This window comes from Amphiura filiformis, chromosome 3 (genome assembly GCF_039555335.1).
Source record: "Amphiura filiformis chromosome 3, Afil_fr2py, whole genome shotgun sequence".
Lineage (NCBI taxonomy): Eukaryota > Metazoa > Echinodermata > Ophiuroidea > Amphilepidida > Amphiuridae > Amphiura > Amphiura filiformis.
The window spans coordinates 69,827,605-69,849,138 of NC_092630.1; the positions used below are offsets into that span (position 1 = coordinate 69,827,605).

Below are 21,534 nucleotides of genomic sequence, written 5' to 3' on the forward strand. Positions count from 1 at the left end.
TATTTTTTGTGGTACATGAGGGCACATCAGACATATCGAATTGCATTCTGAATACGAAGAATGTCTTTCTGATATCACATAATTTTCATTTAATGAAATTCACGATATATACAAATTTTATGACAAATTATTAAAATTTGATATTTTTGACATGCAGTCCTCGAGTAAATTTTATAAATCTAATGATATATTCTTAAAGTGTATGTAGCTGGGAGGAAAAGCCGACGATCAATTGAAAATTTTGACCTTTCATATTGAAGATATGGATTTTTTTCCCCAAAAAGACCTAATTTGTTTTGGTGTTTTGGGGAAAAAAAATCCATATCTTCAATACGAAAGGTCAAAATTTTCAATTGATCGTCGGCTTTTCATCCCACCTACATACACTTTAAGTATAAATCATCCGATTTATAAAGTTTACTTCGAGTACTGTTAAATATTTAAAATATCAATTTTTAATCATTTGCCATAAAATGTGTATTGCAGTGTGACTTTCAAAAAAATCATAATTATTTGATATCAGAAGGACATTCTTCGTATTCAGAATGCAATTTGATATGTCTGATGTGCTCTAATGTCCCACAATAAATACTGTCCAAACGTTCATACCCCATCCCTTAATCGCTGTGTATTTTTTCTCTGCCAGAGTTAGCTGTTGGCTCCTGAAGCTCCGGGCTGAAGCTATAGGTTCTTATAATATGAATAAATCTTTTAATGGCTATTTTTTTGTTATTTTTTTTTTCAGATGGGGAAAAAGAAAGGCTTCACTCGCAGTGCCAAAGCTCTACCAGCAGCACGTAAAAGTAGAAGTAGAAGTCGTAGTCCCAGCAAGAAAGGAGGCAAGAAAAAGTCTAAATCCTTATCACCAACTCCAGCAAAGAAACCAGTGGACATTATGAGCCCTGCTGCTATGTCAAATGCTTACTACATTGCACATGGTCCACAGGAGCTACTAGAATTGAGAGGCTTCAGCTGGCCTGGTGCCTCAAAGAAAAAGAAGAAGGGTGGTAAAAAGAAGAAAAAGAAATGAGAGGTGCACCACCTGAAGCTGTGTGTAGAGAAATATGTAGAGAGAGCCACTGAACAACAGCTACTGTCCAGAACAAATCCTTGTCATCAGTACATGAGGCTATTAGAAGAAAGCTATTAATCACAATGGTTCTCACGCAATGTGCCTGCAAAAGTTTTGGGCAATGATTTATAGTTTTCTTTGGAACTTGCAACATGGATGTCAGATCCCGGGACAGGTCATGCTGTGTATGATCAATGACCCTATAAAGTTTCTAGGGTCTATGGTATGATCTGAGTACCACTTGTCAAGTGCTTTTAGGAAGTCAACAAGGAGATTTCAAGAGAAGTGCTGCTCTTCATAAATTTGAATTGATAATTTTTAATATAATTTTAGATCCATATATTTAGGGGTGTTCCAAAAACCAAACCCAAGCACTGAAGGAAAAAATGTAATCATTACACTTATTTATTTAGACCTATGATTGTCATGTTTGCACCCTTTTTTTATTCCTTGGTTTTGGCCAGGGTTCTGGCTTCTGTGAACATTCTTAGTTTGATACCCAGTTTGATAATGCAAACTCTATTGTATGTAGGGTATCTACTACACATGGCAGCAGATCCGCATACATGTATATCGTGAAATTGTGGTATTTCATATGTCTTTCATGGTCCACTTTGTTCTCCTGGATCTGACATAGCCCCTGAGTAGGTTGTACTTTTGTATGTCATTCATTTTCCACATCATGAAGTTTAATTGCTGAAATTTTCTTATCAACTGCTAATGAACAAATAGTAGAGAACAAACTTATCATGCTGTTGAACATTTTATAATTTGAACTAAAAATGCATCTGACATAACTGTTCATGATCAAAACCAAATTGATATTTTATTTTGTTCTTTCCTGAAATAGTATTATAGTCAAAGGCTGAACACATCAAACTAAATAGAGGGATTACTTCTACAACATATAGGTTTCAGTATTATGCTTACCGAACATTTGACATCTGCTGCTGGAATATTTTTAATGTATATGAAAATTTGTATCTTTGATTCTCTGTACATGTTTTTTTATTTTTTTCATATATTTTTGCTATATAAATATTCATATTTTGTAACTAACGTTATGTCGTATGTGCTCTTGTTGATTTTGTACTGCAACTGCAGAGAATTGTACAGATATGCAAGTTATATTGTTTCTTACTTGTAAATGACTGGATACAATTTGCATGTCAAAATTTTACAAAGTTGGAGGATGGTCTGATTAGCATTCAGTACGGTAACCTCATCCACATTTTCTTGATCTCCATTAAAATAATGCGAAATATTAGGGCTGATGATCCCAATCAGGCTGAGATGTTTTTATTTTATTTTGTAAGCCACAATGTAAGTATCAGCCCACTTTTTACAAGCTTTTGGCTCTTGTTATACAAAGGGATCTGAATACTGGTATTAAACTTGACAGGTAGGGAGTGGGTCAAGATCATTCAACTAACTAAGGTGGCAAAAACATGTGATGAAATCAGACTTTCCTCCTTCATAAAATGCTATTACCTTATTCTACATTTAAATGTGTATCAAGTGTACTATGATGATGTATTTTTGTTTTATTGTGGGATTTTAGCTAGGAATATGTTAACCTACTTAACTTACACAAACTAATACTGCTGTAGTTTTATGCAATGTTTTTAATGAAGTGGTGTTGTATATAAAGTGATACAGAAAAGGTAGCACTTTTAATACCAAGAAATTGAACAAGATAATGTTTACGTACATGTATACTGATAAGAGATAGTATCTATTAAGCATTGTTTCATCTAGAGCTGTAGTATCCAATAACTTGCAAGTAGGGGATGTATTGTGCAAAGAAAAGAAAAGAGAAAAAATTAAATTGCACATAATTGAGTAGGCCAATGCCTAAAAACTGCACAGTTAGGTTGATCATAAGTATAAATTATACGCTGTCGCCTGTGATTATTTTAGGCATTGCTTGAAGGCAGGTACCGCTAATATGCAGGGCCCGTCATATTTTGTCACAAAATCAGTATTAAGACAGAATCAATGCTGACTTTAACATCAATCCATGCATTGCTTTAGTTATTGCAAGTGTAAAGTCTTATGTGTCAGTGAACCAGTGTAACATTTAAAATTTTGCAAGTTGAGTTTGAGCCCTAGCTTTTTTTTTGTGAGCCTTCCCAAAAAAACAAATGGCTCCTTAAAATCACTTGTTCCCCTCCCCCCTCTTGGCCTGCCAAAATCACTTGCCCCCCCGCTCTTGGCCTGCCCAAAATCTTTGCCCCCCCCCCTCAAATTTTGCACAAACCTTAAATGGTTTAGATACATGTTGCGAGCGCAGCAATTTCTTTTTAGAGCATTTGATTTAAAAGGTGCCCCATGAATGTGTACTAAAATTGCTTGCCTCCCCCTTTCAGCTCGCCAAAAATATCTTGCCCCTCCCCCCCTCCCCCAATTTTACCCTCCCACCAGGGCTCATAATTATTGCACAGCCCCTAAATAGTATAAAATGATGCACCAAATCAGGCAATTGGACCTGCATTTTTCAAAATTTTCCACCTCTGCATATGGATAAACAAGTGGTCGTTTCCACTTCTGTTTTGGACACCCCTACACTTTTATGTTCTAAGCAATAATAGTAATAACAATAGTGGGTCTGTGGGCCCATTGAAACCCCTGCCCCCCCCTCCCACCATTCGGTGGTCCCGATACGGCACTGCAAGGATTGCCAACATTGGAGAAAAGTATTTTCATATTCTTTTTAGAGGCTGACCTGGAGTTGATTCAAATGGTATTGAAGAGAAGAGGGTAGATGTGCCAATCTATATACTGCTGGAGTTTGTTTTTTATATAAGTGTCAGGGAATTTTCAGCACTCAACATTGTAAATCTCACCCAATTTATATTTTATACCAAGCACAAGGTTTTTTTTTAAATATTATTTTATTCTTGCTTTTATGAGTGCAATGTTTTTTCCTCCTCAACTTTTTTGAGTTTTGATATTTCTGATATTTTTTTATATTGTTGGGCAATTTGTATCACAATTCACAAATATAGCTCTAGAGACATTTTGAAATGTACATATGTAACCAAAATAAACAAAGCATATTGAATGCTTTGATTCAACATTAAAATGTATTTTGTGTGTAATTATTATTAGATATAAGATAAGTATCATAATGTGTGTATGGGGGCTGTCATAGACCCCGTTTACACAGAGAGAAGTTGGCTTCAATTGTGACATAAAATTCAAATTCAGATTGCGACCAAGGATTTACATAATTATTTGTTAATGGGGTGTTTATACCAATGGTAGTCCACTTACAAAACAAATTGTGGGGGCAAGGGGGGCAGCTGCCCCCCCTGTGAAAAGTCTTGCCACCCCCTTGCCCCCGTGGGATGGTGACCGCCCGACATTTAAGACTTTTTGTGTTCTAACCAAATTTACATTATATTTTGCCATTTTAACCTAAAAGTGCCAATTATTGTGTGCTTCGATGAATTTATTCACTTTCTGTACCATATTTCACCAGTTTAGCTTCAATATTGCAAAAGTTTTCACGCGCATTTGTAACTTTAACTGATTTTGCTGCCAAAAGGTGCCCCCCCCCTTAAAATTTGTCTTGCCCTTCCCCCCTCTGAAAAAGTGCTGGCTATGTCACTGCTTTTACGCCATCACCTGCTCATGCTTCAAATAACCTATATGCATGCCATTAGTGAACTTGACTTCTATAATTGTTGAGTTTGCAGCTGAGTTTGAATTTGATGAAAGTTGCTCCAGCTCCAAAGTTGTAATTAGAAGTCGACTTTGTAAAAATTTTATGTATAAATGACTGAAGTCAAGTACTCAAGATCAATTTTATAGACTCAAGTGTAAACGGGGTCATGGTCTTTGGAAGAAGGGTTCCCAATTATGTGGAGGGGTCTTCATTCTTTTTCACCCAAAATAGTGGGGTTGCAAATTTGTAAACATTTTCTCCTTCAAGAGCAGAGTGCATAAAGCATCTGTATTTATCGTGTCTGATGCTTTACTGTACCCCTTCACTCTTGTTGTCCCTAGGCTGCTGTGAACCACTGGTTCAGTGGCAATGCCCCCCCACTTTTGTTGGTAATTCGGGGGAAATCAGTCATACGCCCGCACCTTACACTCCTAATCAGACTCCATAAGTTCTTGACCTGTGTCACTCCTCATGGGCCATTGTTCACTCTAGCATTTTATTTTAAAAAACTGGGTGTCCCAAAATGGATAATAAATGTGCTGTACTCTTTATTGATTTTAATGATTTTCAAAAAGCTTTTGATTGGTTAGAATTTTTTTTTTTATATTAAGTGCCTTAATTAAAAGATTTGGTTTTGGTGTACAATTTCTGAATTGGGTAAAACCATAAAATATATGTCAATATAAACAGTTGCATTTCTTTGAATGGGTGGCTAATAACTGGCTATACAAGATCGTTTACACTACAAAGCGGTATTTGTCACGGATGTCCTCTTTCAGCTTTGTTATTAATGGCTGCTGAAATAACGACAATATAAAAGGTGTCACATTTAATGATGATCCAGAATTGCAAATTAAAATTGTCCAATTAGCTGATGACACTATGGTTTTTGTTAATGACATGGTTACTGAACAATGTCTTGAAAGATACAGAAAGATTTAGTTCTGTATCTGGTGTTATATTAATGAACAAGGAAAAAAACAGAAGCAATATGGCTGGACAAAACAAACTATCTTATATAAATAAGAGATCAAATGGATCGAAGATCCAGTAAAATACTGGGAATATATTTTGGTAAAAACAACGGAATTGTCGAGAATTTGACAGAATTAGAAAAATTACTATATGTTGGAAAGCCAGAAGTCATATTTTCGACCCAAGGTGGTGGGGGGGTCGTAAAAAATTTTTGCCCGGAATGTGGGGGGTCATAAAAATTGACTCCGGTCACCGACATATTCATGACCCCCCCCCCCCCGCCAAAGAAAATGACATCCCCTAAACACATAGATAGGGCCTACCTTGTTGGGTAGAAAAATTAGAGAAAAAACTTTTGGTGGCTATGGAAAAGTACAATTGCCCCCCCCCCCAATAATTTGAGCCAAGTACCATTGCCCCCCCCAATATTTAATATCTTCCGGAGCTCCTGACTATGACAGGTTGTATGGAGCATGGTGTGCTGAAAATGATAAAGTTTTTAGTTGAACATCAATATGCACTTTTAAAAATGGGTATCTGGAATGTTAGATGAAAATGACAATGTGATTTGGAAAAGAATAACAAATTGGTTTGCACCACTTGCTATACTGGGGAACTGGATAAAATCCCGCGAAAGTTTAAAGTTATTGACGTCACATCATCTCTATGGCAACGGTCTGATTAGATTACTAATTCTCCCTACGCAATTGTGACACCCCAAATGTACACCCCTCTCGACGATATCCCGTATGTATTTGCTGAATGCTCAGTGACCGCTGTTATTGGTAATATCTGCGCATCTGAATTCAAGATAAAAAACGAATTTTGAATAACAATTTCACCATTTTCCGGTAAGTATTTTGCTGTAGTTTTTCCAGTAATTATGTTTTATAGTATGATCCTTATTTTTCTTGTGTTAGATTCCCTCTATTCTGATTAATAAGCATGGAAAAGGGTGAAAACATGGGCCTTATTTTGAAACGATGTCTGTTCTTTGTGGTTTGCGCAGTCGCATTGAAAAATTTAGGCCGCAGGATCAAAGAGATGGAGAAAATAAAAAGTAAATATTACACTGTAGAAACACATATCGGCTGTTCTTTCAACAAGAATACCAAGAAAATAGTCTATGTAAGGGTTTCGTTGTTGAAAATTCGGATGTAATTTGCTTGATTTATCAGATATTAAGCATTTGTAGCTCCTTTTTCAATCTCGAGATGAATGCGCAGTCGCAATGGTGGGTTGTGGCTTCTGCGGACAACCCGTTGAAATTTACCCAGAAATACGGTGTCCGTTTTGACAATAATCGTCGTTTTATGACAACAATCGTTGTGTTCTTTTTAACATGAGTTCCTTCTCTTTACACGAAGCCAAGAGGTTTGGCTGAAAACAGTCGATTTTTAGGTGATTGAAGTGGATACAAATTCAGTCCATTCCGCGCATATCCAGATGTCAGATTCTGCAATGAGTCTGCGCCGTAAATGGCCCTGGATTTTTTGGCAGTACGCAGCCGCGAAAGTTTCGCCTTTCTTTCCTCGATTGCCTCATGAATCATCCCCTTGACCATGTGGTAATGTTACAAAAAGAACCGAAGTTCTCAATTCATAGAGTGTTTAGAATAGTTTGGTAAAATGGTCATGAAAATGGCTCTAGTATTCAGAAGTAATGATCTGAAAATTGCACTTCATTTACCCGGTTTCTCAACGGGTTGGCCCATGCAAACACAACCGAAGTTTCCACGGAGATGAGGAGCCAGCACCACCGCACATGTACTGCGGAAATCACGGTATAAAAATAAGCCACTTACTGGCGACCGACATGCAAATGCATGACTGAACTGTTTTATTTGTCATATGTACAAACACAGTGGTAAAACAATTACATTTAAAAGGACATTTCATCTTCCTTATATAATAAGTGCCTCCCTCCATGACGTCCCTCATATGTATGAGTAAAATATGATGCACTGTGTCCGCAAGCTGTACTTATTTTTACTCTGGATTGGATTGGAACCTAGTCCTAGACTGAGACTGAGTGCATTTTTGAAGAACAGTCAACAGTACCGGGATGATCCCCTGCTCTTTTCGAATAGCCTGTAACGTTCTTTAAAGGAGGATTTCGCGATCCTAGCATCCTCTTTTATGACATTTTTCAGTAGATATCCACGAAAAAAGCTTATTTCCAAAATTTCAGTTGATTCCGATTTTGCGTTTGCGAGTTATGCATGATTATGTGTATTAAAGTCTTATTCAGATTCCCTTTTACAAATTAAGCGTACTGCTAGCCATCCAGCGCGTATTATTTGCACAAGGTCCAATGCACACGCTTGACGTCGCTGTGGATCACGAAATGCCCCTTTAGGCTAATGAAAGTTGACCCCCAGTTTCCCGTTACATAGTTTTTCATGACTGGGTAGGTGACTGTTTCATTATTCATTATTTTCAAACTTTCATTATCGGTGCAAAGTTAATTACGGAATGCTATGTTTTGAGGCCCAAATAAAATAATAAAGTATAGTAATGACCATGCTTCACTCAAATATTTTACCAACTTAGTCTTCAAAACAAGTTTTAATTAAGCACATCTTCTTTGGAATCTTCAAATTAACCTATAGGTTGTGCAACATATGAAAGCACCAGAAGTCCATGATAGTCTTTGGAGAACCACTTTTCCATATAAATACACTGTGTCTGTGTGTTCTATTGCACACTACTTTTTACAAACCAAACTTACTCTCCACTAGCACATCTTTGGAAGCAATATTTATACGGAAATTAGTTTGTCTACTTGCACAAACTGTTTTTGATCATTTAGGTTGCACAATAAAATATTGTAGCTGTTCTGTCAAAACTTTAATACTTGACACAGGTCCTAAAGCAGATCTTTGAAAGTAAACTTTTATACATGGAAATTGTATTGTTTTCCAATTTAGGTTGCACAACAAATGAAAGTTCGAACGTTCACATGGAGGTTGCTGGTAAAAATCATCACAGGGTACACGTGTTAATAATAAAACAACCATGCAAGAAATTGACAAATAAATCATTTTATTTATAAGTTTATTTTATTAAATACATATATTTGTAAGAAAAGCAGAATAAATTTGACTTTAAACTTTATTTATTTTATTTATTTTGATGTTGTCTATATATATAGCGCGCTACATAGTGCACGGTAGAAATGCTTTCATATTTGTTCATACGCTGGTTCCCGCAAACTTGGCTGCCTCTCTTTGTGTTCGGTCTATCCATTTAGTGGTAGGAGAAACTTAGATGCAGGGAATTTTTAGTCTCCAGTAAATGCGCCCTACGATATTGCCATTTTACCACGTAGTTTAACCCAGCGTTTACAAAGACTATTCGGGCCGGTCAGGGTCGTATGTAAAAGTGCTTAAAATACGTGTCGGACGTGAAAGATGACATTAAAACTATCCTTTTTTTTCTTAAAAACTTGAAAAATGTGAAATAATGAAATAATGGAAAATAATGAAATATTTGATCGGCATTTTTTTCTGACCGGAGTCGGGTAACGGGAAACTGGGAGTCAACTTTCATTAGCCTTATTCGTGCACACTACATTAATGTGAGAAAATATGCATGTACACTACATGGGACCGACAGCTTAAAGTGCAGTGCCCTCCGAAGCACTAAGCAAGTAGAGTGAAGTGCCTTGCTCAAAGCCAAAGGACACAAAGAGGCAGCCGAGCTCAGGCGGACCTGGGATTCGAACCCTTGACCCTTCACAGTTGATTCACAGTCCAATGCCTTGACCGCTAGGCCACGCTCTCTCATTTCGTGAATCGTGACAGCCTCATCCCCCAATTTTTCTCAAAAAAAGTTTTTTATTGCCACTGGGAAACCTCTGGCTATATTGGGCTGTGCAATAATTATGAGCCCTGGGGGAGGTAAAATTGGGGGGCAAGAAGTTTTTGGCGACCCAAAAGGAGGGGGGGAGCAATTTTTGGCAAGCTGGGGGGGGCAAGTGATTTTGTCACACATTCTTGGGGCACTTTAAAACGCTGTAAAAGGCTTAGGAAAACCGTCGGAAACGTTTAAAATATGCAGATTTTGACCATTATATTGAGGTTTGCAAATTGGATCCCCAAAATTTGGCATGTGCAAGGGGGAAAAGATTTTTATGGGGGCGAGAGGGGGCAAGAGATTTTTGGCGGGCGAAAGGGGGGCAAGCAATTTTTGGCGAGCCGTTTGGAATTTTACCCCTTCAGGGGGCTCATAATTATTGCACAGCCCTACATGTTTATGTACCGCATCAAATATTTCTTGCAGATTAATTTGTTTAGCAAAAATATCATCAATTTTGAATTTCGTTCAGTGAAATACACATTAATCATACATTTAACTCACAAACGCGAAATCGGAATCAACTGAAATTTTGGGAATAAGCATTTTTCGTGGATATACTGATATTAATGAGCTTTTTGGCCCAAATTTGACCTCACAGATGAATTTATCAAGTCTTTGCTATTCTAAAATATGCATACTTTTATCAGAGTTGCCAGTTTTCAGGTTTTAACCTGAATTCAGGTTTTTTTGTGAGTTTAAATTACCACGTTTTTACAAATGTATTTATTTTCAGCCTGTTTTGGGGCTTTTTGGCCTGCATTCATGCGCTTTTCAGGTTTTTTGAGTGAAACTGAAACTGACTGGCATCTCTGTTTTATATACTTTCTAGACCAACAATTTAGCAGTTTTACGGCCTGAAAGTTTCCATAATTCCAGGGTTAAGACCAACCTTAATAATACAGCATCATCATCAGTCGGCTGCGGAGCAGGCGACTATCTACAAGCTTTCTCCAACTATTGTGATCTTGTTCATGTCAATCTTGTTCTTGAAATCAACAGGTTTGAAGTCCAGACTTCATCATGATGATCAGTGATCAGGATCATGATCAGGATGGTGATGTGAGTCCACCAAGCTCGCCAGACACTCCATTTGATGAATCTGACCTCCTAAGTACTTCATGTACAGATGATGTCACCGCACAGTTAGTTGCTGCAGGTAAGCAAGCCCTCAAATTTTTCAAGGAAGTAGAAATGACACAAAATCTTCATTGGCTACCGATCCGTAAGCGTTTATCGAATTCAAGCTATTGGTCATCACATACAAGTCGTCAACTCACAAGCTCCGAATACCTGCAAGAACTGATCACATTTCGCAAACCAAAGTACGCCACTCGCTTCATCACTTGACAGAACACTTCTCATTGTTCCAAAACCAGGACTCTCACCGTGACAAAGCGTTTCAAACCGCAGGTCCTCGTCTATGGAATTCACTTCCAATCAACATCAGGCAGGCCAAAACACTGGACATTTTCAAAACCAATTTAAAACTCATCTGTTTGTTTAATTCTTTTGCTTATCTGGTAATTGTATGTTTATTATGTAGAATGCATTGATTATTGTTTTATTATTATTATATGTGTTCTTTTTTTGGAAAGCGCTGTGGTCCTTGGAGGGCGCTATATAAATGCTTGGTTGTATTGTATTGTATTGTATTAAAAGTTAGATTCTCGCATACAAGTTACCGTACAACATGCCTGTGAAAGCTGTGTCACTTTGAAAAATAAGAATAGTTCAATTTTGTTCACTAGGTCCAATAAGTTTTCAAACTGATGTTAAAAAGTGATGTATCATACATTTAAGTTAGAGCATTCAAAATTAAAGTATCCTTTATTTTACCATTTCATCTAACCATCGCCTGTTTTGCAGTGTGCTTAAACTACAGGTGTCATTCCCATGCTGGGGGTCAGTACCTGTACATCAGCCTGAATATGCAATTTGCAATAAAGATCCCAATATTTTGCCTGATTTCAGGGCCTATTGGCATTGCCGCTGCTGCAGCCATAGCAACTGGTAAGAAACGCAAGAGACCACATACATTTGAGACCAATCCATCAATCAGGAAGAGGCAACAGACAAGACTTATAAGGTAGGTTTATTATTTGATTTTTGACCCACACACATATGTGGGGCTTATGTTATCAATATCATCCAAATGGTTGCCTAGTTGCTTGTTCGGCTGTCCGGTTCTTTGTTTGGCTGGCCAACTATTGGAAGCAAATTCATTAATCCACTGTGCAGCTCCAACACAATCACCGTTCAAATTCATTCAAAGTTGGTATGGTGATAAAATGTGTTTGCCTGATGTGCTGTATAGTTTTATTTCATGTGATTTGCATATTTATGAATATTAATGAGCTGATTTGCATTATATTTTGCCTACATTTTCATTAATCCACTCTATAACTTTAACACAACCAATCAACTTCAAACTTGGTATGGTGGTTGGATATGATGGCCCGATGTGCTGTAGTGTATAGTTTGTGTCGTGTTAATTGCATATTTGTGAATATTAATGAGCTGATTTGCATATTTCCTCTACATTTTGATTAATCCACGCTGCAGCTTAATCGCAAAGACCAATCAATTTAAAACTTGTTATTGTGAGTATATGGTGGCCTGATGTGCTTATTTGCTAGTGTTGGCCGATCCAACCCAAGATCGGATCTGCCGATCTCCGATCTGAAAATTAGCAGATCGGGCCGATCCGATCCCGATTCAGATTCCTTAAATGTTATTTTACAACCAGTACAAGTTCATTCAATCCCAGTAATGTTAACGGCAGTGTTCGAAATAAGCACTTAAATCCTCTTGTCCTCTTGTCCAAAAATCACTGGGGACAACCAAATTGAGCTATGTAGGGGCCTACTTATCCCCTGGACAACCACTATATTTTACCTCCAAAAATATGACACATTTTGGGGACAACCAAAATGCTTTGAGGACAAGCCAAATTTATGCTTTAGTTGTCCTCGGGACAACCTCCATATTTTCCTTATTTCGGACACTGGTTGACGGTCAAAGCTTAATTCCCCAAACCTGTAACTATGTAATATGATGACCGTTTTTAGAGGTTTTTCATGTCAATATCAACCCAAATAAAATACCATTTTACACCATAAGTCCCAGCGTTACTCACTCAGTGCCTCCGATTGTCGGAAGTTTAATCATTAATCCATTAAATGATGTACCATCGTACGGTTTCGTAGTTCTATGCCACTAGTTTTAATATTGACAATGTGGCGACCGACTATAAATAAATGATCGCGCATGCTCAGTTATGACTTAAGAGCTAATGGAATTCCCCGTATGTTACTGGAGGGGGTAGGTATATTGGGCAATTCACAGATCCCTTCGGCAGAATGATGTCAGGCTTTATTTTTGGAAAATATTAGTCTTTGCCCACGAGCTTGCAAGTTCAATTGATAAATACAACAGCAAGGTTTGCGGTATGTGCAAAAGGTTACAGATGTCAAACAGCAACAAGTCATGATGACAAAAGCGCAAGCACAAGACAGTGAGACACGTGATTGTTTGTTTACATTTTAATTCGGTCTATCAAAGGGTGGATACATACATAAAATACAGTATGAAACGACAATACGACATGATTCTTGCGGTGGTAACAACGTTTTTTGGAAATATATTGGCATTAAATAGTAGTAATGTTACATAAGAAAGTAGTGTTGGCCGATCCCGATCTGTGAATCGGAGATCGGTGCCGATATGGACTGCATCGGCCTTGAATCTGAATCGGCAGATGAGCTATCAGCTGCCGATCTAGCTTACCGATCTCTGAACTTGACAGTAATAAAAGTACACAACAATTCTTTAAGCTTACCATTACTTTCTTATGTAACATTACTACTATTTAATGCCAATATATTTCCAAAAAACGTTGCAAGAATCATGTCGTTTCATACTGTATTTTATAATATTATCCACTCAGTGACAACACTCCCGACCGTACAGTGCGTCCCTGGGAAAAATTTGTAAACACTTTAACACTCGACATGTGCGCCCTTCAATGTCGGGTTTCCCAAGGTGAATTTGGGGGCATGTTATTTTTAGAATCGCGCACATTCGCGCTTATTCCTCCTCACACGGACGACGATTTCATCTCTTAATCTCCGAACACGTGAATTCTTTCTGTAAACAACTCTGCACAACCAATCAGGATGGGAATTCGCGGTATTCCCCAATACGTCATATGCATAAATTATTATAATATCGATGGAGCTGATTTAGCTGCAGGGTCATCGAATCAATTCAAGCAGTGATTCGCCTAACTTGGTACACACGCAAATCAAAGTTGATTCATGGAGAAGAAAGAAGAATAAAACAATCAAGAGAAATGGATTAATGATTAAACTTCCGACAATCGGAGGCACTGAGTGAGTAACGCTGGGACTTGGGGTGTAAAATTGTATTTTATTTGGGTTGATATTGACATGAAAAACCTCTAAAAACGGTCATCATATTACATAGTTACAGGTTTGGGGAATTAAGCTTTGACTGTAACATTACTGTGGCCCGACTTGAATGAACTTGTACTGGTTGTAAAATAACATTTAAGGAATCTGAATCGGGATCGGATCGGCCCGATCTGCTAATTTTCAGATCGGAGATCGGCTGATCCGATCTTGGGTTGGATCGGCCAACACTATAAGAAAGTAATGGTAAGCTTTAAGAATTGTTGTGTACTTTTATTACTGTCAAGTTCAGAGATCGGTAGCTAGATCGGCAGCTGATAGCTCATCTGCCGATTCAGATTCAAGGCCGATGCAGTCCATATCGGCACCGATCTCCGATTCACAGATCGGTATCGGCCAACATTATTATTTGCATTGCATATCATTTGTATTTACAAACCTTTGTTATTTACACACCTTTGTGTGGGGCCACCTTAATTAACCCTAGTTAATTTTGGTCAGAGAAGGGTTAAAAGTCGTGGGATAAAAATGTTCAAGAATTAAATGACAATATCATTCAAATTTGTGAAATCATTGTTGAAAGAAAGACTTTTGTCATTGAAAAGTCATACCCTACAGCTGTATTCAGTATGAGCTACTGCTTTTAGCACCCTTTTATGTTTTGCAGTATACATGTGGATTATTCAAGACCAGAAAGAGCTGCAGGAGAGCAGCTTTTATACCTCATTTTGAAAGACACATTTGAATTGACAATGTTGTAACTTGTTATTAATTTTACTTTTTTTTTTATAGGAAATTGAAAAATACCATAGATGAGTACACCACCAGGGTTGGTCAGCAGGCAGTAGTTGTTTGTTGTACACCAGGAAAGCAAGACAGTTATTTCAAAGTATTTGGTGCTGCACCATTAGAAAATGTGGTAAGTGGAAAAACTTGACTGTAGGAACTTTTCCAGCATGTGATTTGTGCTTTATCAAGATTTCATATGTAACACTACTAACACTTGTTTGCTCTACAGGTTGAAATCAATTACGATATTTTGATTCAATCAAACATGATGGAAGAGCATTTTAGATATTAGATGCATCAGTACTCGCAGACAACAATCAACATTGAGAAGTTGCTCCCAAGATCAAATCAAGTCAAAATATGCAAAACTTCAGTGTAACAGGGCAAAAGTATACACATGCTTTTAGGCCATAAGTCCCAAATAATTTTGATTCCTGCACAGATGAAATTGAACCGTAGAATACAAAGTTACAAAATCGTAACATCTGCAAATGAGATAATTCAGTTCATTTCCTTGTGAAAGTGATTTGGTGTAAATGATGTCTTAGTAGATCCTTCTGACATGTACTCAAATAAACCATGGAGTAATTAGAATTCATTGGATCTGATACACCTCTGTACTTCAAAAATTTTACTTATCAGAAACCGGCATACATGCTTACTATTTTCACCGACTGTAATTGTGCTTTGTTTCCAGGTTCGCAGTGTGAAAAGTGTCATCATTGGTGAATTAGAAAATGCTCTTAGCCAACAAGCAATGGCACCACCCATAGAAAATCCCAACCTGTATGAGCTACCACCTCTGTTGATAGATGGAATTCCAGTGCCCGTTGATCAAATGACGCAGGCCCAGTTGCGAGCTTTCATACCACTGATGTTAAAGTATTCAACAGGACGAGGGAAACCTGGATGGGGAAAGGAAAGTTGCAGGCCAGTATGGTGGCCTTCGGATCTACCATGGGCCAATGTGCGAAGTGATGTTAGGACTGAAGATGAGAGAAGAAGGGTATGTTGTGTTTGAGTCAGATGTAAGGCACTATAGGCACATATATCCAGGGTTCATTTATTTCATTGGTTGCTGCTTCAAATCAAGAGTGTTCAATTCTTAGGCTTGCGTTTAAAGACGCTACATACATTGGTGTGTGAAACAGCTGCCTTAATATGCTGACGTCACAATCGTCACCGATTCATAGAGAGCAAAAATATTAGATATTATAAAATCTGATGTGTTAAAATTTCCACACAAACTCCTGCTCATATTATGCACCACCATGGCATAGTTTCCACCATGCCATGAAGTACTCAAATACTTCTTGAAGAGAAATGCAATATAGAAGGTAAATGTTAAGTGTCTTGTGTGATAGTCGCGCATTTTGTTTTTCTTTTTTCTGTCTTATAAAGGAGGTGGTCAATGCTGGGCCTTATTGGGATATAATTGTTTCGTTTAATCTATCTTTGTAATAATGTATCAGATAAAGTATTTGTCTGTTTGCTTGATTGTGGAAAATAAAGTTTAAGTTGAAGCTTTTCAAACCATAACTGATTTTGGTACAAGGCAAGGGTTTGGTAGACTGTTTCTTGACATGGCAACTGTTTCATCTGATTTTACTGATAGTTTCAAAATAATTATTCGTGAAGTAGCTGTAGATTCAATACACTATACAAACACTGCAATGACATATTTGTTTTCATATCAGGTTTCTTGGACACATGCTTTGAGGACAATAGTAAAGAATTGCTATAAGCATCATGGTCGTGAAGATCTGCTTCCAATATTTGGCCCAGACAGTAAGGACATGAAAGAGGAAGGCCAGCATGTAACAATAGCTGCCTCGCAGCATGCTACGCTACTCCCATCACACACAGTGGTACAGACTATCAACAACCCTGATGGCACAGTATCCTTGATACAGGTGGACACTGGCAATACAGTGGCAACACTCACTGCAGATGTAGCAGTAAGTTCATTTCCCCTTTGCTCTGAATTTTTTTGTTAAAGATAGTTTAAAATTCAAAATTTTTGTTGTCTTTTGCCCCTAGAACCTGTGAGGACCTAACACCTCAGGCCATGCATAAAGTTTTAGATTAGATGTACATTGTACATTCGAATGCAATCTGTGTGTCCACAAGCATACGATGCTGTATTTAACAATACCTATACCTTTGTACGGGAACCACCCGTAGCAGTAACGTATACCGTATGCGAACGCAAGTTGAAGTGGCTAAACATTGCTGTTTAATTTTGTAATGTTGAGTCACAATGGCTAAACTGGACATTCCTCATGAAAAAATCCTGTAATTAGACAATCTTTAGCTTGATTTCATTGTTGAAAGGGATTCAATCATGTTTAACCGTCCACCACCTTTTAACAACTCGTATCCGGCACATCTACCTGGTTTACGCAGAAGCATCATTGTTAAACGATGATGAACAACGGTGAAACACATTGAATCTCTAAATGTTTTCATAACCAATAGGTGTTAGTTGAAGTTGACCAACCACACAGCATAATGTTGTATCCAGGAAATGTGTCTTGAGCTTCCGTGAAGTATGCAAACTGACGTATTTGGGGCTCAAGCAAACTGCTAAAAGAAAATTTTGAGAGAGAAAAAGTCAGGACTCGGCAGTCTAACCACTGCACTACCTTAGTTCACAGTTGGTACTCGGGCAATCTCAACTTACATCCCCATGATAATGCTCTCATTGTGTCTCAGCGGCCAATTATAATATTAAATAATGAAGGAGGCGGCCTATATCCTTAACCCTGGCATGGCGTAAGACAATGCGAGACACAAATTAATATATGCAAGGATTGGGAAAACAATGCAAGCCCGAGAAATTATGATTTAAATAACGTAACCAAGTGCAAGTTTTGCTGACAAACAAAATTGAATCATTTTACAGAGCCAATTGTCTTGCCCATCACATTGATATTTATGTACAACAAGCAACTGATAAAATCAAATGTATGGCACAAGATTGATCAACTTTATTTAAATATTGCCAGTCAAAATGGTGTAAGTGATGTAAATTCTAGTAGATCCTACTTAGTGTACTCAAAACATCCATGCTGAGATTCAATGTTAAATTCTGATACACCATTAACATAGAGAGATATAGAGAAATAAAACAAACCACTCTTATTTTATTTGCAGCTTTCAAATTCAAGTATTAAATTGCCAATTTGCTTTATTTTAATCATTTTACAGAGCCAATTTCAGAAGAGTACGGCAGGCAGAGGTGATACACAGTATATTCAAATGGTAAGTTACAACACTACAAACTCATGAATCGCTTCCATCTTTCCTATCTGATTTTCCTTGTAAATAGTAAGCATTGACACACTTGTCACTAAAGTCATGCAGGGAATTTGAACAAGATAAGGAGCAGTTCATAAGCATGGTCAATTGTTCAAAGGCTTCCAGATGAATATGGATGGCTTGTGTCTTGTTACAAAACCAAGTCGAATATTGAGAATCAAAATGGTGTAAGTGATGTAAATTCTAGTAGATCCTACTTAGTGTACTCAAAACATCCATGCTGAGATACAATGTTAAATTCTGATACACCATTAACATAGAGAGATATAGAGAAATAAAACAAACCACTCTTATTTTATTTGCAGCTTACTAATATTAGATTAGACCAGTAATGGGAAGCAATGGAAATTCGTGGGTTTATACATGCTTGCAAATCCCAGATGCATCCAGAGTCAAGTTGGCTATTTCTTTTTATTCCGCCATTTCTCTTGTTTAATAGTTAACTAAAAAGATTTTGCTATTACACAGGTTCAGCATGTCCAGCAAGTTGCCCAAATGCCACAGGTGCAACAAATCCAGCTGTCACAAATACCAATGCAGACACAGCAACAAGAAGCCACACAAGCAGTACAGACACTAGCAGAAGTAGCCGCAGCCACACAGGGAGAGACAGTAACATCATTACCCCAAGCACCACAGGCCACGCCCGTAGACATGAACACAAGCGAAGCTGCAGCACAAGCTGTAGCAACGTTAGCGGAAGCCACCCTATCTGACGGGGCTCAGATTATGCTTTCAGGAGATGGACAGACAATGGGCACAATCACAGGAGTGCAAGATGGCCAGAGTGAGTTGAAAGTGAAAAGCTTGCAAGTCTAATGTATTTAAAATAAGGAATGTGTTGCAAGTGCCCATCACAATGATATTTATGTACAACAAGCAATTGATAAATCAGTTGTATGACACAAGATGGAACATGAACAACTTTATTTAAATATTGCCAGTCAAAATGGTGTAAGTGATGTAAATTCTAGTAGATCCTACTTAGTGTACTCAAAACATACATGCTGAGATTCAATGTTAAATTCTGATACACCATTAACAAAGAGAGAGATAAAGAAATAAAACAAACCACTCTTATTTGTAGCTTTCTAATATTAGATTGCCAATTTTTCTTTGCTTTATTTCCTTAGGTATAGTGATCCCATCGTCTATGTATCAGACAATAGTGACCAGCATGCCTGATGCCCAAGTCATTACATCCAATGCAAGCATAGGAGGTCAACAGGTCCAGATAGTGAGGGCAGGGCCACATCAGACAGTACAGGTAACAAATGGCGGTGCACAGGCATTAGAATTCAAGCAAGGGGGTCATCAGACAGTACAGGTAACAAATACTAGCGGACAGGTTATAGAATCATGCATTGTAGATGCCCACGGTCAACCAGTGCAAATAGTGACGGCAGGCCCAGATCAAACTGTACAGGCGACAAATGATGGACAGACAATTGACTTCAAGAATGAACAGACATCGGTAGCCAGTATTGTACCCACAGCCACTCAAGCAGTCGAGGTCGTAGCGATGGAAACGGAAACAAGTCAGACACAATCACAACAAGATTCATGATGACGATTTCTTCAGAAGTTTCAGCAATCAAATTCATTAGTATCTATTAGTTAATCTTGCTATTCGCCGTTTTAGTGAAAACGTCATACCTAATTTACTGGTCCACGCTTAGTTTGAATACCTGTTAGCAACCAATTGACTTTGTGTCGTGATCATTTTGATCCTATTGTCTGTCCAATTAACTTAGACACCCAGTTTTTGTGACTTATTTGAAAAAATATACACTTTCAAAGAAAGTCATGAAAGAAAAGTGTTAACATTCGCTTAGACCTAACGGGATTTTTGTGTTTCCAAAGCATTGAGTGAGAGTTTGCCAGAAATTCTATTGAAATTGGAAGGTTTTTCTCAACACTTTAAAAATAATCCGGTAGAAGTTGGGTACCATTATTTTGGAAGGTCTCATTATACAGATTTGTAGGTATGGTGATTTTGGATAGTGAATGGATGAATAGCAAATTAATTATACTCCTCACCAAAAACATTTTATAAAAATGAAAAATATAATTCAGGTCATAAAATGCAGACAGTGTTTCTAATTGGCATATATTTATTCTTAGTGTATTAACTCAGTGATCCCAGCTATCCCTCAACCAATTACATCAATTCGGCGCAGTATTTGAATCTTCTTCTGTGCATGCTTTTGGCTTGGCACAATTCTAAGAAAATACAAATTGTATGCCATATGAATGTTCTGATGTTATTGGTGAGGAGTATAATTCACAATACACTCTACTCCAGACGCATAGTAACTTGCCCTATCATTTGTTATATTCAGTATCGAAGTTACGTAATGTTACTATGTCAACGGGATCACGCGCTAGAGTAATGAACCACGATCGAAATGATCACCACATAAAGTATATGGCACTCGAAGGCATACCAAAGTAGCGTGATCCGGTAACCAAGAGAATTACGTAACCACTTCGATGCTGAATTGCACCAACTGTGACATCTTTTGAGTTATAGAGGTTGTGCATGAAATTATTGATTGTCTCCAAACAAAGGATGTGAACCGGTGTCCTTCACCGAAATCATGGCACAGTGTAGTCCATTCAATCAAATATTGTCATCAACCTATTTGAACGTAGTGTATTTGTTATCGTGTGACGACCTCTCATGCGTAGATTGCAAACATGCTTTTGTTGAATGCATTTGAGTAGACCGCCATTATTGTGAATTAGTAAAAGGATCAAAGAAAAAGGGTGGAATCACTGATCAATATGCATGATTACAATGTTCAAACACCCCTTACTGTAAATAGAATATCCCATCAAAAGTTTCAAGTCATTAGGAATATTCGGCTGGACCCAGATATCTTGCTGTAAATTGGTCAAAATTGAATAAAAGTAGACAAGGAAGAATATTTTTTTATCGCTTTACTAATAATTTCTGTTAGGTCTGACCGTGTTTAGCCACTTTTCTTTCATGACTTTTTGCTAAAGTGAAAACTTTTCGAAATATATCCTAAAAACCGGGTGTCTAAGTTATTTGGACAGACAATAGTTCCGAACACAGATAACGTGAACCAATTAACCTGGCAACAATCTTCACACTACGTCGGCGAATTGTAAAGGTGCATCCAATTTGTTAAATTTGGTACTATTTTATCTTGCTAACAAAGGGTAGGGAGCAAGAGAAAGTTTTACCAATTATGTGTGTACTCTTGCTATATTTAATTCCTGGACACAACCTGTACAATTTGAAAGCAATGTGTGTCTACAAGCATTCCATATGCATATGATGCAGTAAGCTATGCACAAAGTAAAGTTGTTACTAGGCAGTCAGTCGCTATTATTTGACACAATGCTCAGCACATACACTTTTGTCCAAGAATTAAAAATAGCAACAGT

General features: G+C 37.6%; 1 protein-coding gene across 3 annotated transcripts; it reads left to right on the plus strand.

Moving 5' to 3' along the window:
- Positions 1 to 6,448: 6,448 nt before the first annotated feature.
- Positions 6,449 to 19,847, plus strand: LOC140149041 (DNA-binding protein P3A2-like). Of its 3 annotated transcripts, none has more exons than XM_072171191.1 (9): positions 6,449 to 6,568; positions 10,577 to 10,733; positions 11,549 to 11,663; positions 14,800 to 14,926; positions 15,494 to 15,802; positions 16,494 to 16,754; positions 18,007 to 18,060; positions 18,586 to 18,904; positions 19,251 to 19,847. In XM_072171191.1, the coding sequence occupies exons 2-9, from the start codon at positions 10,598 to 10,600 to the stop codon at positions 19,682 to 19,684; spliced, it is 1,755 nt and encodes a 584-aa protein (XP_072027292.1). In that variant the 5' UTR covers positions 6,449 to 6,568; positions 10,577 to 10,597; the 3' UTR covers positions 19,685 to 19,847. The 3 variants fall into 3 exon arrangements, with proteins under 3 accessions (XP_072027292.1, XP_072027294.1, XP_072027293.1); XM_072171193.1 differs by lacking the exon at positions 6,449 to 6,568 and adding an exon at positions 6,754 to 6,777; XM_072171192.1 differs by lacking the exon at positions 6,449 to 6,568 and adding an exon at positions 6,979 to 7,500.
- The last annotated feature ends 1,687 nt before the right edge of the window (positions 19,848 to 21,534 follow it).